Source organism: Berghia stephanieae, chromosome 8 (assembly GCF_034508935.2).
Source record: "Berghia stephanieae isolate SIO BIC M18660-M18661 chromosome 8, UCSD_Bste_1.3, whole genome shotgun sequence".
NCBI classification, from domain to species: domain Eukaryota; kingdom Metazoa; phylum Mollusca; class Gastropoda; order Nudibranchia; family Aeolidiidae; genus Berghia; species Berghia stephanieae.
The window spans coordinates 29,229,228-29,244,676 of record NC_088367.1 but is presented as its reverse complement, the minus strand read 5'-3'; the positions used below and the strand labels follow the sequence as shown (position 1 = coordinate 29,244,676).

General features: G+C 35.6%; 1 protein-coding gene across 1 annotated transcript in view; it reads right to left on the bottom strand.

Moving 5' to 3' along the window:
* Nucleotides 1-15,130, bottom strand: part of LOC144978478 (uncharacterized) — a 19,680-nt gene extending 4,550 nt beyond the window's left edge. The window contains exons 1-2 of the mRNA XM_078924622.1: nt 14,846-15,130; nt 9,248-10,177 (exon numbers count right to left, since the gene is read on the bottom strand). Of these exons, the coding sequence (XP_078780748.1) occupies nt 9,248-10,177; nt 14,846-14,860 (945 nt within the window). The 5' untranslated portion in view covers nt 14,861-15,130. The remainder of the gene's footprint in view (nt 1-9,247; nt 10,178-14,845) is intronic.
* Nucleotides 15,131-15,449: the final 319 nt, after the last annotated feature.

Below are 15,449 nucleotides of genomic sequence, written 5' to 3'. Positions count from 1 at the left end.
AACGGATTCACGAAAACGCTACTTCAGAGGTTTGATCATCGGACCGTCGATATGCTTTGGTCACATTATTTCCCAACATTTTATTCCAAAAGTTTCTGAACATTGCTGGTAATAAGCATATGCAATATTGTTGTTGTTGTTAATGTACAATCATTTTTATGAAATAATATATTTGCATTCTATGTTGCTTGTGACCGATGACACCAAAAAGCAACCTTTTCTCCAATAGTTGGTAATATTATTGTACTATGATTGTTGTTGATTGTGTCTTTTTGTTTATAACTTACTAAATAAAGTTTGATACTTAACAAAAATCATTTAGTTATTGCGCTTTTTGTCTCATTTTGGTGTCACCGATCACATGTGACACCAGCAACCTATAGGCATTGTTGACGTTATTTTGCTGCGTTTGACCGTAATGTTATCTAAAGGGCCTTTGATTCATGAAGTGCAGGGTTTTTGCTACATATATAGAAACATAAATGGACTACTATGTCACTTTTATTTTGAGAAAAAAAATTGGCACCTTTTGACCTTGGCTCATATATATATATATATATATATATATATATATATATATATATATATATAGATAGATAGATAGATAGATAGATAGATAGATAGATAGATAGATAGATAGATAGATAGATAGATAGATAGATAGATAGATAGATAGATAGATAGATAGATAGATGCCGTGCCCTTGGCTTAGAAAAGCACAAGATTGTCATCCGGAAATATGACGAAACAACACATAAAACTGTGTGTAGCCTTGAACGTTTATAGTCTTGTTTAATACAGTTTAGTGAAAATTACTCATAAAACTGGATTGCAAAAAACAATAACAATGACCTGAGTGACGTCAACTTAGTTCTATCTATATATAAACTGTACAATTGTGCATTATGCCACAGCCACAACAGTAAGGGATAATATGCGATCCTTTCATCTCTTTGTATTTATTAAACGAGTTATTTTTATCGTACCCAAAAACACAACGAGCTTGCGAGTATGTGTTATTGCACGATAAAAATATAACGAGCTTAATAAATACAAAGGAATGAAAGAATACGTTTATTCCCTCCCTCCAACTAAGATTATTAGATATTTTGTAACAAAATGGTATGTCAGTAGTACTTCTGTTCAACATAATTTGTATCTTTCTCCTTCTACTTGAATGACAATTTGCCCAAAATCTAAAAACGCTGGATTATTTTTAAGTGCCAATCAGCTGTCTTTTACACCTTATTTCACACCAATAAAATGTGCGAAAATCTTCTGCAATCGTTGAATATTATTGTATTCAACGTCTTCAAAGCATTATTCGCCGATTACGTATTTACTAATAAATGATAGGGTTTTCCAATGAAAGGGGTGGAATAAAGCAATTTATTGCATTGTCATAACCTTCGTAAAGTGAAAAGCGTCAAAATATTGTTACATATGTTAAATCTATTGAGCATGTAACATTAGATTCGTCAATTATCGTGTTATATAAATCTATTTGAGAAGGTATCATGATGTTCGTCAAAAATCTTTAGGTGTAAATCTATGGTATCGTCAGTAAAACAGTAAGTATTATGTTGGGAGGTTCGGATGGTGAACTTTGAATATAATAAGTTCAAACCGCTTAACAAAGGGGACCTGGCAAACGACGACATTTAATATGTAAAATGATATTCGTCAACTATCTTGTGATAAAAATCTATGCTCGAGTTTCATGGATACGATTCGTAATTATTATAACTCACACAATAATCGTTAGTAGAAATAATAACACGACCAAACCAATACAAGGAAATTGCTTAAATTGCTCTATTCTTTTTTCTTTTCTTTTTTCTAATACCAGCATTTATGTTACAACAAAGATCGTTTTAATGACACCTCAACACAAAAAAGATAGCGATTTTGTTATTTTGAAATTCTTTGGGAGAATTTTTTGGTCTCCATTAGATTGACTGTGTTAAATAACGAATAATATTAGGGAAGTGTGATGTCAAAAAACGGGTTCCAATCTCATTGAAAGTGTAAAACCATTCTTCCAGAGCACTGGATACATACCTTGTGTAATTGATCTTCTGGGTTAAGAAGATTGATGGCATCCTATTTTCTAGTTAAATATATTATGATATGTGCGGCTATGTGGTCTAGTAGTATGACACTCGCTTTCAGATCGGAAGGTCCTGGGTTCAAGCCTCGCGCTCGGCGCATAGTTGAGTCCTTGGAAAAGGCTCTTAACTCACATTCTCTCACCGTACTCAGGTGTAAGATGAGTACCTGGCCGTTAACAGCGTTGTCTTTGTCCGAAAAATTATAATATCGCCTCACAGGCGTCATGTCCCGTCCTACATGTTAAACGTTGCTGTTGACCAGGGACCCCTTGTAAAGAGCTTTGAGCACGCTTAGTGGATATTGCGCTATATAAAAGCTCAATTTTTTTTCAATGCTGGTCGTCAATAAATATTATCCATACCCGCTCCTTCCCGTCCCATAACCATAAGAATCTGCCTATACATCCAGATACTAAAATAGTTATGCCACTTTATAATTCAATATTATGTAATCTATTCATTATTAGTTCTCCGAAGGGCTGGGTACCTATACTCTTCCAGGGAATTTGGAACCGAAAGAGTAGAAGTAGTGACGTCACGATTTCCTTCCCCTATTTAAATATGCCCCATCTCCCTAAAGCAGTATTATGTTGGGAGGTCAGCATGGTGAACTTTGAATATATAGCCACAAGTATAAGACTTGAAACCACATTTTTTGTTTGTTTCATTTGAGCATTTGATTGAACATTTGTGACCCTCCGTGTCAAAGCGGTATTATGTCGGGATGCACTGGTTGGGGAAATTGAATTCATAGCCACAAATATCAAACTTGGGTTTAACTTCTCTACGTCATGCTGGAGTATAAATACTATTTTTTGCTTTGCAAAAACTTCTAAAGTCCAATTTCATATCATTCTATCTCTAAATTCACTTTCTGGTGTCTGAATCATTCCGACATAAAACCGTTTTGAGACGGAGGGTCACATTTATATAGCGCACCATCCACTAAACATACTCAAACTGCTTAACAAAGCGACAATTAACATGTAAGACCAGACATGACATCTGTTAACTTTGTTGTTGTTTTCCTAACAGAAGCAACGCTGTTAAGGGACGGGTACTCTTTTTACACCTGAATACTTGAGTAAAGCGACTCAACAATGCGTCGCTCAGAGCCGGACTCGAACCCTGGACCTTCCGGTCATACCACAAGATTTCATCACCGTAATTTTATACAGAAGATAGAATAGGGAATGAGATTAGCGGAAGAGTAGCGTCCCTTGATTGGACGAGAGTCGCATGCGCACAACCAACATGACGTTCTCTTCTCTCTAATAACTTTTCCGCCGGTGACGTCACAGACTATGGGTGACGTCCAATCAAGGGACGCTACTCTTCCGCTAATCTCATTCCCTATAGGAAGTTCTCAAGGAGGTGAGAAGTATAATCTCTGAGCATTTTAACTTTATATTTGTTTTAATCCAAGTCTCTTCCACCACGACATAACACAGGGTTGAGACGATTAGCCACAAATGGAATAGATCTGACACCCAAAAAACAGCTCGTTTTTATTATTATTATTATTATTATTATTATTATTATTATTATTATTATTATTATTATTATTATTATTATTATTATTATTATTATTGTACCAGCGTCTCTGCTCTGTTATTTGATTCTTTTTATTGGGACTAGTGGGCAAACCGCAGTATTTGTGGAGAGAGAAAGGCTATTACGAACAGGCATTCATTCATTTATTTTAATCACTATATTATTGTATTGTGATAAACAACATAGATCGAGACTAATCTTTTGAGCCATCAAACATCAAAATCGGTATTGTAATAAAGTCTTAAGCAAGGTGTGTTCAAATAAATCTGGCATCAGGGCAGTCAGATGGTTATCCCCGACGTCGATTGGCCGATCAGTAAGCATGCCCGAGCAGATTTTCTAAGTAATCATTAGAATATGTCAACAGGTAATAGAATTAACTATAATTTTGAAAAAGGTTTGCAAGTTACTCGGGTATCAATCCGTAAAGATAGTTTTATAATTTTTAGATTTGAAGTAATTCTGTGCTGCTTTTAAAAAATTAAGCATTGGATGTACAGAAACATGTTACACCCCCACCCCCCACCCCACCCCACCCCCACGCCCCACCACCCACACACACACCCTATCTTTTTTAAAAGAATATGTTTGGAATTGATTTAAGGTAATTTATTTCTGCAAGTCTTTATATTGCTTGATATTATTGTCTTCTTGATTGGAAATGAAACCGAAATGACATATTTTTTCCGCCTAATTTCTAGTCCACTGAGTCAATCTGGTTTTATGACGAATGACCGAGATGAAGAAAATCAAGCTTTAAGTCAAATAAATTATATGAAATAGGGTTTGTCATAGCAGATCCTCAAGCCGACTGCCCATGGTAAAGGCGATTATCGTTATTCATATTGCTTAGAATAGATTTTATGAATACGGTATTGTTGTTTTATATTAAATATGACAACGGGGTAAAGCGCTATATAAATGCCATTTATTATTAAATATTGTGACCCATCGTTTCAAAACGGTATATTATGTCGGGTTGAACCAGATGCTAAAAAGTCAAATTAGAGCTAAACTATTCAAAATTCAGAATTATTGGTATTTAGCACACTAAATATGATATTCATTCTCCTCAATAAAACATACAAACTCAACCCAAGTTTAAATGTCTGGCTATAAATTAAATATTCAGCATTTTAATTATCCCGACATAATACGGTTTTGAGACGAGCGTCATATTAAAGTATATTAAAGTATGTCCTTCCCATAATATAGCAATACACAGTGTTTGGTAGATTGAGTCTGTTTTGTAATAATGATGTCGGATATTTGATAAGTTTACGAGTAAGTTGCATTCCATCCATATGCGAGTACCTGTCTATGGGCAGTGGCGATATTGTAAGATGTTATTAGAAACAGGACACATACAAGGAGAGTTTTATGACATTATGGAATGAGATTTCGGTTCCATCTCACTGGCTGGGGGCATAAGTAAGGCGAGGAGGAGGGGGAAGAAGAGAAGGATGAGGAGGAGGAGGAGGAGGAGGAGGATGAGGAAGAGGAGGAGGAGGATGAGGATGAGGGGGAAGATGAGGAGTAGGAGGAGGAGCAGGAGGAGGAGCAGGAGGAGGAGGAGGAGGAGGAGGAGGAGGAGGAGGAGGAGGAGGAAAGGGTGGAGAAGAAAAAAAAGGAGGAGAAAAGGAAGAAAAAGAAGAGGAAGAAGAAGAAAAGGAGGAGGAGGAGGAGGAGGAGGAGGAGGAGGAGGAGGAGGAGGAGAGGGTGGAGAAGAAACATGAGGAGGAGAAAAAGAAGAAGAGGAAGAAGAGAAAGAGAAAGAAGAAGAAGAAGAAGAAGAAGAAGAAGAAGAAGAAGAAGAAGAAGAAGAAGAAGAAGAAGAAGAAGAAGAAGAAGTCAATAAGAAAAAGAAGATGATGATGATGAGGAGGAGGAGGAGGAGGAGGAGGAGGAGGAGGAAGAGGAGAAGGATGAAAAGAGCAGAATAAGAAGAGGAAGAAGAAGAAGAAGAAGAAGAAGAAGAAGAAGAAGAAGAAGAAGAAGAAGAAGAAGAAGAAGTAGTAAGAAAGCAAACAAGGAGATAAGATGAAAGAGAAGAAACATTTCATATCTCTCAATCAGTGATAAACCAATGAAAATTGAGCTTTATATCTTTTTGTGTTAAAGACATGTTCAAAGTTTTCGTTTTTCGTTTCACAAGCTTTTCAACACGTTTCTGTTCTGTTCTGTTTTTGTTTTGTTTATTTTGGAATCCGTACAGCGTATGTGATCTACAGCCTGAATCTTTCCAGTGCTATATCAAGTGAAAATGAAAAAAAAAAAGAAAGCAAAACTCTGTAAAGGTGTGTATCTTTCGCTGATCAAAAAGAAGAAGAAAAAGAAGAAGAAGAAGAAGAAGAAGAAGAAGAAGAAGAAGAAGAAGAAGAAGAAGAAGAAGAAGAAGGTTCAAGGCTCGCTCGGCGCATAGTTGAGTCCCTGGAAAAGGCTCTTTACTCACATTCAACCATCGTACTCAGGTGTAAAATGAGTACTCGGCCGTTAACAGCGTTTTCTCTGTCGAAAAAATTGTAATATCGCATAACAAGCGTCATGTTTCGTTCTACATGTTGCGCCATGCTATTGATTAGGGAGCATTGTAAAGCGCTCTTAGCACGTTTAGTGGATATGGCGCTATATAAAAAAGATCCAGTTTTTTTAAGGACACGGACCACGGTGCCGGAGTTGATCCCTTTGTGTATGAAGCGGATGCTTTAACAACTGAGCTATCGATACCCCCTGATTAATGACACAATGTTTATGAAATTATAAATTCAATATTGCTTGTTGTCATGTTTAAGACACGACAAATGAATTAAATGAAAGGATGAATTTGAGTCAAATCGAATTATAATTTAACAATTCAAATCAAATTTCAAGTGTCAAGGTCACCGCGTTGTCATACCGGACTGAGAAGGGTGTTTATAAATAGAATGAAGATGACGTCACTCAGGTCTTTGTTATCGTTTGTTGCCATACGCGTTTATGAGTAATTCTCACTAAACTGTATTAACCAGACTACAAACGTTCAAGGTTATACATAGTATTGTGTGTTGGTCCGTTATACTTCCGGATGGCAATGTTGTGAGCTTCTTAGCCAAGCGAATACTATCTATATTTTGAAACCGTCTAATCTGTATTACATTTCCATGTGCTCGGGGTCATTGGTCACATTGCAAAGTGTGCTCAAAATGACCCACATAGTGAAAAGTGCTCATTGTTTGAAAATTTGCGACGTCACAATTGGTCATTTTACTGAACATGACTCATGGGTATGTTTACAACTTTCATAAACAAAGCAGCGTGTTTACATTTATTGAGAAATGTCCAATCGTTGTACAACAAAAAATCATGTGATCGATGACTAGGTGGACGAAAACATTAATGTAGATCGCTCCCATTAAAAGGCGAGCGATTAAGAACTACGCCATCAGCTCATATTATTATATAGACTATTTAAGACATATGCTGAGATAATATCTGGATTGTATTGATGCTGTGCGTTTGGTTAAAAAACTCACAACATTGCCATCCGGAAATATAACTGACCAACACACAAAACAACGTGTAACCTTCACCGTTTATAGTCTAGTTAATACAGTTTATTGAGAAATACTCACCAAAATGGATGGAAAAAAAACAATAAGAAAGACATGAGTCATGTTAAATTGGTTCTATCCACAGAAAACCATGGATTCATTTACAAGAATTATTCGGGTATTTAAGATATTATGGACTATCTAATAGATTTGATGAGATAATATCCGAATTGCATAGAAACCTATTATTTTACAAACATTCTTCAAATAGCATCTTCAATTAAGTCAAATATTATGTATCATTTTCAACAATTAAAGCCACGGAATATTTAATCCCCCAGGAAATTATCTTTGCATAATAAAATATTAAACAAATATTATCATTTTCATTTTAAGACATATTTTCAGAAAAATTGAACTATCATTTTTGATAAATGTTTATTCTACAAGACAATTTCTTCCAGCAACAGACACTTTAAAATAACAACCAACCAATTCGAAATGCTCACAAAAGCGAACTGATTCGGGTTTCTGAATAATAATTTGTTAAGTTGGGTAAATTCTGTTTTGTAATGACACCCATTATATTGATACCCTTGTTCACATGCATACCACGACATCCATTTGAATAGCACTGAATTACTAAATTCTTCAGAGCTATTACAATCTCATTATTGTATCAACGACTAGAATTGTAAACCCCATCCTAATGTTCAGCTTTTCAAAAGGAATGGCAATCACAAAATTGTATAATCGTTTAAATCCAGAGTTTTCTGGAGTCTTGATTGATCAGATAGTTATAGATATAGCAGTAGCCTCATGATGCCAAGGTCCCTTACAGTTTTCAATAGAGACATTTGTATTGTAATTTGTATTGTATTATTCACTGGTTTTTTTTTAATCTATAAAGATACTGTAATGATTTAATGAGTACACGATAAAGATCTGGAAAAGTGTGTATGAAACAGGACCGGTTATTAAGAGGTCTGAGGTTCGATCCCCGGGGCCCCAATCAAAATATTGTTCATTACAAAATAACTTCGGATGTCAACAAAACACGATGTATGAAACACTAAGGAGGAATGAGAGATGTGTCAATGGCGTAGTTAAGTTGATTAAGGTTCATTGTATGTGTTTATTCATCTTAACTACGCCATTCGCACATCTTTCATTATTCCTTAGTATATCATTCATCGTGTTTTGTTCATAAAGGGGATACCCGAAACGTCCACAGTATCGGTCCTTGTTTAATAAATTGTGCCTTACATTTCAATACATATCGTTTTTTATTCAATCATTATCGAAACGGCGCCCCTGCAACATGTTGTATTTCATCGACAACAACTTTTTCTTTACCAGAAAAGATTGTGTTTTAGGCAGGGAAAACAAACAGGCTTTAAAATGTGGCATAACGTCTCCAAAAGGAATTAGCAGATACAATTTATTTATCTTTACTTCGCATGCTTTTGTAAACGGATTTAACCTCAATACTCTGGAAACAACCCATATTTAAAAATTTGGCCAGAAAACTCGTCTTTCAAATATCGATCGATTTAAATGACCCTTATCTTGGCAAAAACTCTTAAAGCTGGGACTTCGCGTTTCATATTATCTTAAAAGCCGCCAGTTATCCAAACAATCGAAATAATTGTTACCTAACAACTTGTAATAGTAAGATTGTAAAATATACACCATTATTAACAAATTTATATTTTTGCTTGCGGAAGATAAATATAATGGTGTCAAAAATCATTGACTGATAGGTAAATATTTGTCCTTAACTTGGTGAAAACGATTTTTTTTTCTAAAATGATATAAGCGACACACCTTTTCAAAGCAATTTCCAATCTTAACAAATAATTTGAGACCAAGGCTCTTCGTAACATGTGAAGATAAGTCCGGGACTTGGGATCTCGAATGAATATATATATATATATATTCTCCATAACAACACGCCAATAAATTGTACGTTACCTGGACGTCATTATGTTTTGAATTCAGTTATAAAAAAAGAGTTTTGAAAAAGGTGAGTAAAAAAAATTAAAGACATACCTCTTTACTTCCACGTTTGCCAAAAACACTCCGTCGCTTTCTTGAAGATCGTGTATGTTCTGATGTACTTTCATCTGATGAAAATGAATCGGCATCTCGTTTTCCTATTCCGCTAGCAAAGGAAAATGGATCCATCCCTCTTTTGCCTATTCCGCTTGCGAATGAATATGGATCGAGTCCTCTTTTACCAACACCCGCACCAAAACTGAAAGGATCCATACCTCTTTTGCCAACACCTGCAGCGAAACTATAAGGGTCCATTCCTCGTTTGCCAACACCTGCGGCGAAACTAAAAGGGTCCATTCCTCCTCTTTTGCCAACCCCGGCAGCAAAACTGTACGGGTCCATTCCTCTTTTACCGACCCCTGCAGAAAAACTAAAAGGGTCCATTCCTCTTTTACCGACCCCTGCAGAGAAACTAAAAGGGTCCATTCCTCTTTTGCCAACGCCTGCAGCAAAACTATATGGGTCCATTCCTCGTTTGCCAACGCCTGCGCCAAAACTAAACGGATCCATTCCTCTCTTTCCTATTCCACTTGCGAATGAATATGGGTCCAATCCTCTCTTGCCAACCCCTGCAGCAAAGCTATACGGATCCATTCCTCTTTTACCGACACCTGCAGAAAAACTAAAAGGGTCCATTCCTCTTTTGCCGACTCCTGCAGCAAAACTATACGGGTCCATTCCTCTCTTGCCGACCCCAGCTGAGAAACTAAAAGGGTCCATTCCTCGTTTTCCAATACCTGCAGAAAAACTGAAAGGGTCCACGCGTCTTTTTCCTATTCCACTTGAAAATGCAAAAGGGTCTATCTGTCGTTTTTCATCTAAACCAATGTTTTTGTTTCCTAAGATGACTTGATGAGTAAAAAATAAAAGAAATATCTTAAGAGTGAAGACCTGTGCTTGAGATGCCATTGTGTTTTTTATAACCTGAAAAAGATAAGAAAACTTCATATAGTTATAGATCAATAGATGTCAAACAATAGACGTTAAACAAGTTCTCCGAACTGAACTAATATAAATATCAATAACCACATTTGTGGAGGGGGGGGGGGCGTTAGTTCAGTTAAGCATCAGTGAATGAGTATCTGGGGTCTGTTTGTTTTGGCGGAAAGTACTTTGCAATAGACTAGCGTCCTATCCAAAGGGCGGCAAGCATTTGCTATGGTCCGTTTAATCTGAATAAACTCCGAATCCATTGGCCTTATGACTCCGAGGGACTTCTTTATGTTTTAATCCATTTGTGCGTGTCGATTTTAGACGATGTAACTTTCACTTAAAACAAAAGAAAACATCTTCAGCTGTTTGATAGAAGCAAATAATATGTTGCTTATATCCTTTTCTGTTTGTTTGTTTGTTTGTTTTTAAGAAGTCGAGGCAGCGTGCGTGGCTCAGCGGTAGGGTCTTTGCTTCGTAACCGAAAATACCGAGTTTGATCACCCGCGCTGCGCTATGTGGCCTTGAGCAAGTCACCTCGCTCTAGACCCTAGAGACACATCCCCCCCCCCCCCCCCCCCCCATGGGATGAATAAAGGAAATTTTATTTATTTTATTTTGAACGTTTCTGAGTGTTAAATACTTTCTTTCATTCAAGGTGATATTCACTTTCCATAGCCTTAGGGTTGTCGATTCATGTCGACGTGCATTTATTTGCAGGTCTGATAACCCAATTCCTTATGGACTCATTGTTGAAATGGAAATCTCCAAAAAAAAAAAAAAAAATGACGCAAAATATTGTCCATTACACAATGTTAAACTACGTCTATACGTTGGTTCGGATGTAAGACCTGCATATATTTACACGTAGATTCATGTAACTATGAGACAAATGAGTCTTTGTCTTATAGATAGTATGCACTTGGCAACATTGCCATCCCGAAGTATAACGGACCAACACACAATACTATGGGTAATCATGAACTGTTAAAGTCTGGAAAATACAGTGAGAATTACTAATAAATGCGGATGGCAAAAAAAAAAACCCAATAACAACGACCTGAGTGACGTCAACTTCATTCCATCTATACAATGTACGAAATTCTATCACTTTGACGTCATAAGTAAATGCTATTATGCTGTTACTCTTTTTTTTTAACTCCCACTAGATAGTACCAGTTTCAGTTTGAGGCTGTGGTCACATGTTGTTGTCCCCCCTTGATCATTGAACGATCATCTTGTCTCAACTGATACGACGGGCAATAACTCAGCGACTAGGGAGATAATGAATTAGATAAGGGGGCATTCAGTGCATACTTTTCCAAAACCGGCTACGTTAAAAAAGAAGGCACAGGACTTGGTTGTATCAACACTCCCCCCCCCCCCCCCCCCCCCCCCCGCCGCAAACACACATACGCACACATGCCCATAAAGCAAACTTTTCTTTCAATCTCAGAAAGTTTAAGTAATGAACCTTTCAATCTTGACATGTCAATAGAACCGAATATCTTCATGATTGTTATAAATTAATAAAATAAAATTCCATTTATTCATCCCATAGGGGAAATTTGTCTTTAGGGTCTATTCCAAGGGAAGACTGGAATAACCCAGGCGTTAGCCGCAGTGCCGCGCCGCGCCGCAAATTGAGCTAGGGCGAGGTGACTTGCTCAAGGCCACACAGCGCAGCTACGGGTAATCGAACTCGGTACCTTTGGGGTAAGAAGCAAAGACCGTACCGCTGGAGCCACGCGTCCCCCCATTAGTTTGTTTTTGGTTGCTTGTTTGTTTGTTTGATTTTTTGTAGATAGATCTGTTTTAAATTACAAATAAACGTTCTAATTTGCTAGACTCTGCAGGCTATAATAAGTAATTTACTCGCATGAATATAAAAAGCATACACAAGAACAGAATTCTAAACACGTAAGGTTTTGGATTCATAACTGTTCTTCAGCCAATAACAAACTTGAGAGGGTGAGAGTGGTCGTTAGAACAGTATTTTGAGCCAGAAACATTCCGTGTTTATAATGCTGGATTGTTGTTATTTTAAGCTGTTATTTCAATTGTTGTATATTACTTGATTTTTTCTCATACTGAGACAGCACATGTGTATATGAAACAGTGCTAGACAAAGGACTTTAGTAGTAGCAAAACCTTTCGAAATCATTTTTTAAGCAGGAACATAAAAAGATATACAACAAAATATGTAAACTACAATATACGCATCGAATAATTTTCTTCATAACTGAGTAATTCATTTAAAACTGTTTTAATAGTTTGTTTTGTTTTTGCTTGGGGATTTAAATAGAACTTTATCTTCTACACGTCTTCAAAGCTATTTACAAGAGGTCCTCAGCCAACAGATATACTTGACATGAGCAAAATAAGAGTCCAATATTTATTATTATTATCATCATTATTATTATTATTATTATTATTATTATTATTATTATTATTATTATTATTATTATTATTATTATTATTATCATCATTATTATTATTATTTTTATCATTATTATTGTTATTATTATTATTATTATTATTATTATTATTATTATTATATAATCATCATCATCATCATCATCATTATTATTATTATTATTATTATTATTATTATTACTCCTCTATAAAGCGTGTTAATTTAAGAAAATGACACTTATACTCCTGAATTAAAGCAAAGCAATCTAAGAACATGATTGTTATACTCCTCAACCAAAGCATATAAATTCAACCATGAAAATGACGGTTATACTCCTCAATTAAAAGCATATTAATTCAATATGAAGAAAAGACAGTTATGTTCTCAATTAAAGCATGATTTTGACCCTAAATTTGGTTTTATTGTCTTTCACGTGAAATTTGGGTTGATTTTATACGTCCTATTGAAAACAATAGACATGGTAACATGTAGAACGAGACATGACGCCTGTTTGGCGATCTTACAATTTTTTTTCCGACAGGGACAACGCTGTTAACGGTCAGGTACTCATTTTACAACATAGTTCGGTGAGAGAATGTGAGTAAAGAGCCTTATCCAAAGACTCAATTATGCGCCGAGCGAGGCTCGAACACAGGACCTTCCGATCCGAAAGCGAGTGTCATATCACAAGATCTCAAATCCGCTCAGTCTAATTTGTTGATTTTATTTGTGTTTATGTTCTTTGTCTCCTGACGAAGTCCAAGGGCCGAAACGTTGTTTGTTTTGTGTTGTTCCCTTATATATATATGAGTCACATCTACTCACTTTATTTTACTCTCTAATTTATTGAAAAACAGATTTGTTTAAAGTAGAGCTGATGAGTTTTTTTCATGAAGAATATAAAATAATGATAGTCGAATTAATATGCTTGGGTGATTTCATTAATTGAATTAGTTTCTTAATTGAGGAGTATACTGTTCCTCATTTTAATCATTGAATTAATAGACTTTAGTTGAGGAGTATAACTGGGATTTTATTAGTTGAACTGTAATATGCTTGTATTGAGGAGTTTAATTATTTTTTTAGTTGAATTAATACTATGCATTAATTGAGGAGTATAACTGGCCCGTTTATTTTAATTGAATTTATTTGCTTTATTGAGGAGTATAACTATCATATATTTAGTGGAATTAACATGCTATATTAAAAAGTACAACCTTCATTTTATAACTTGATTAAATTTGCTTTTTAAGAGTATAACTCTCAGTCTATTAGTTAAATCCATCTGCTTAATTGGGAAGTATGATCTGACTGGTATTTTCTTAGTTGAATTAGTATGCTTTAATGAGGATAATGGCAGCCATTCTATTAAACTGTTAAAAACCAAAATGTCGTTCTTATCAGTTTGATTTTGAATTCTATTTTCAGTATAAAATCACATTCACCGGTATTCAATCATACTGATGTAGATACTCGGAAAAAAAAGCTACACATTTCTAAAACTTTTGGCTCTACGACTCGTCCTCCGGATATCGATCAGGTTAACCCTCTCCTTACCAACTATGGAAAAATCGTCACATCCGTTACGATACAACCAACATTTTTCTGATTCAAATTTCTCTTGTACAGCATAAAATTTAAAGAAAATGAACAGTGTGTTGTAGAGCATGTTTTGATAAAGAAACATTTATCGTTAGAACTTACTGCTATTGTGTTTGAGTGATGATAAAAAATATATTTTTGTGTTAGTTGCGTGTTAAGTTTTGAGGGAAATCCTGAAAATATCTGGTAAGGAGAGAGTTAAACTGATCTTTATCTTGTCAAAAACTCTGAACCTCGGACTTAAAAGTTTTTGACAAGAGATTTAGAGTAATTTTAGTCGATCAATGTCTGAAGTGACGAAGGACAAGTTTTCTGGCAAAAAATAAAATCGTAAAAATGTGTTTTGTTTTTTTTTTCAAATTAGCACAGAACAGTGTTGAGGCTTTTGGCCTCATAATATGTATGATAAAGATGTAAAGAAAAAAGGGGAGAGAGACAGAAGGAAGAAAGAGAGAGAGAGACAAAGAGAGAAAGAGAGAGAGAGAGAGAGAGAGAGAGAGAGAGAGAGAGAGGATTGAGGAGAACAGGAGGAGGAAGACTAGTTTTAGAGCGAAACAAGTGTGGGTTTTAAATGATTATAAGTTAGAAACAAAGTTTTACTTTACACAAAGTTCCAAATCATGGTTATTCTCACAAGATCTTACCTCTAAAGTTCCCATTAGAATATGCTAATTAATCTTTATTTAAGAGACTGCGTGTCTCTAATAATATATAAGTCGATTCAAATTTCAGTTTATCCAGTCTCAAATTTCATTTAAAAAAGCTACCGTTATAAAATGCTTTTATCGCAAAGCAGCACCCTGCCACACAAATGTTTTACTGTAATTATTTCTTGGTATCTAGCATCTCAATGAAATTTCTTCGATTTTATAGCGATCAACAGCGGTGGCATGGCCCACCTCCTCTCTCTCTCTCTCTCTCTTTCTCTCTCTCTTTCTCTTTGGTTGTTGTCAAAGTCGCGGGCCGGTTGCGGCGGCGGAGGCAAACTAAGCCGCCTCTGTGGGCGTCGACACGATTCTCGTAAACTAAGAATAAATTACGACAAGATCTTTCCGAAAGTTCTCGACATCTTGTCATTGATACTATATCCTACCATTCAGGTGAATCATAGATTTAGAGTGAAAGATATGCAACCTACATAAAATGCAATTTCATTTCAAATTTAACATTATAACACCAAGACTTTAACTTTATAAAATGACTTGTTTTTACTAAAAAGATATAATATTATAGAATGAACGAGGTTGG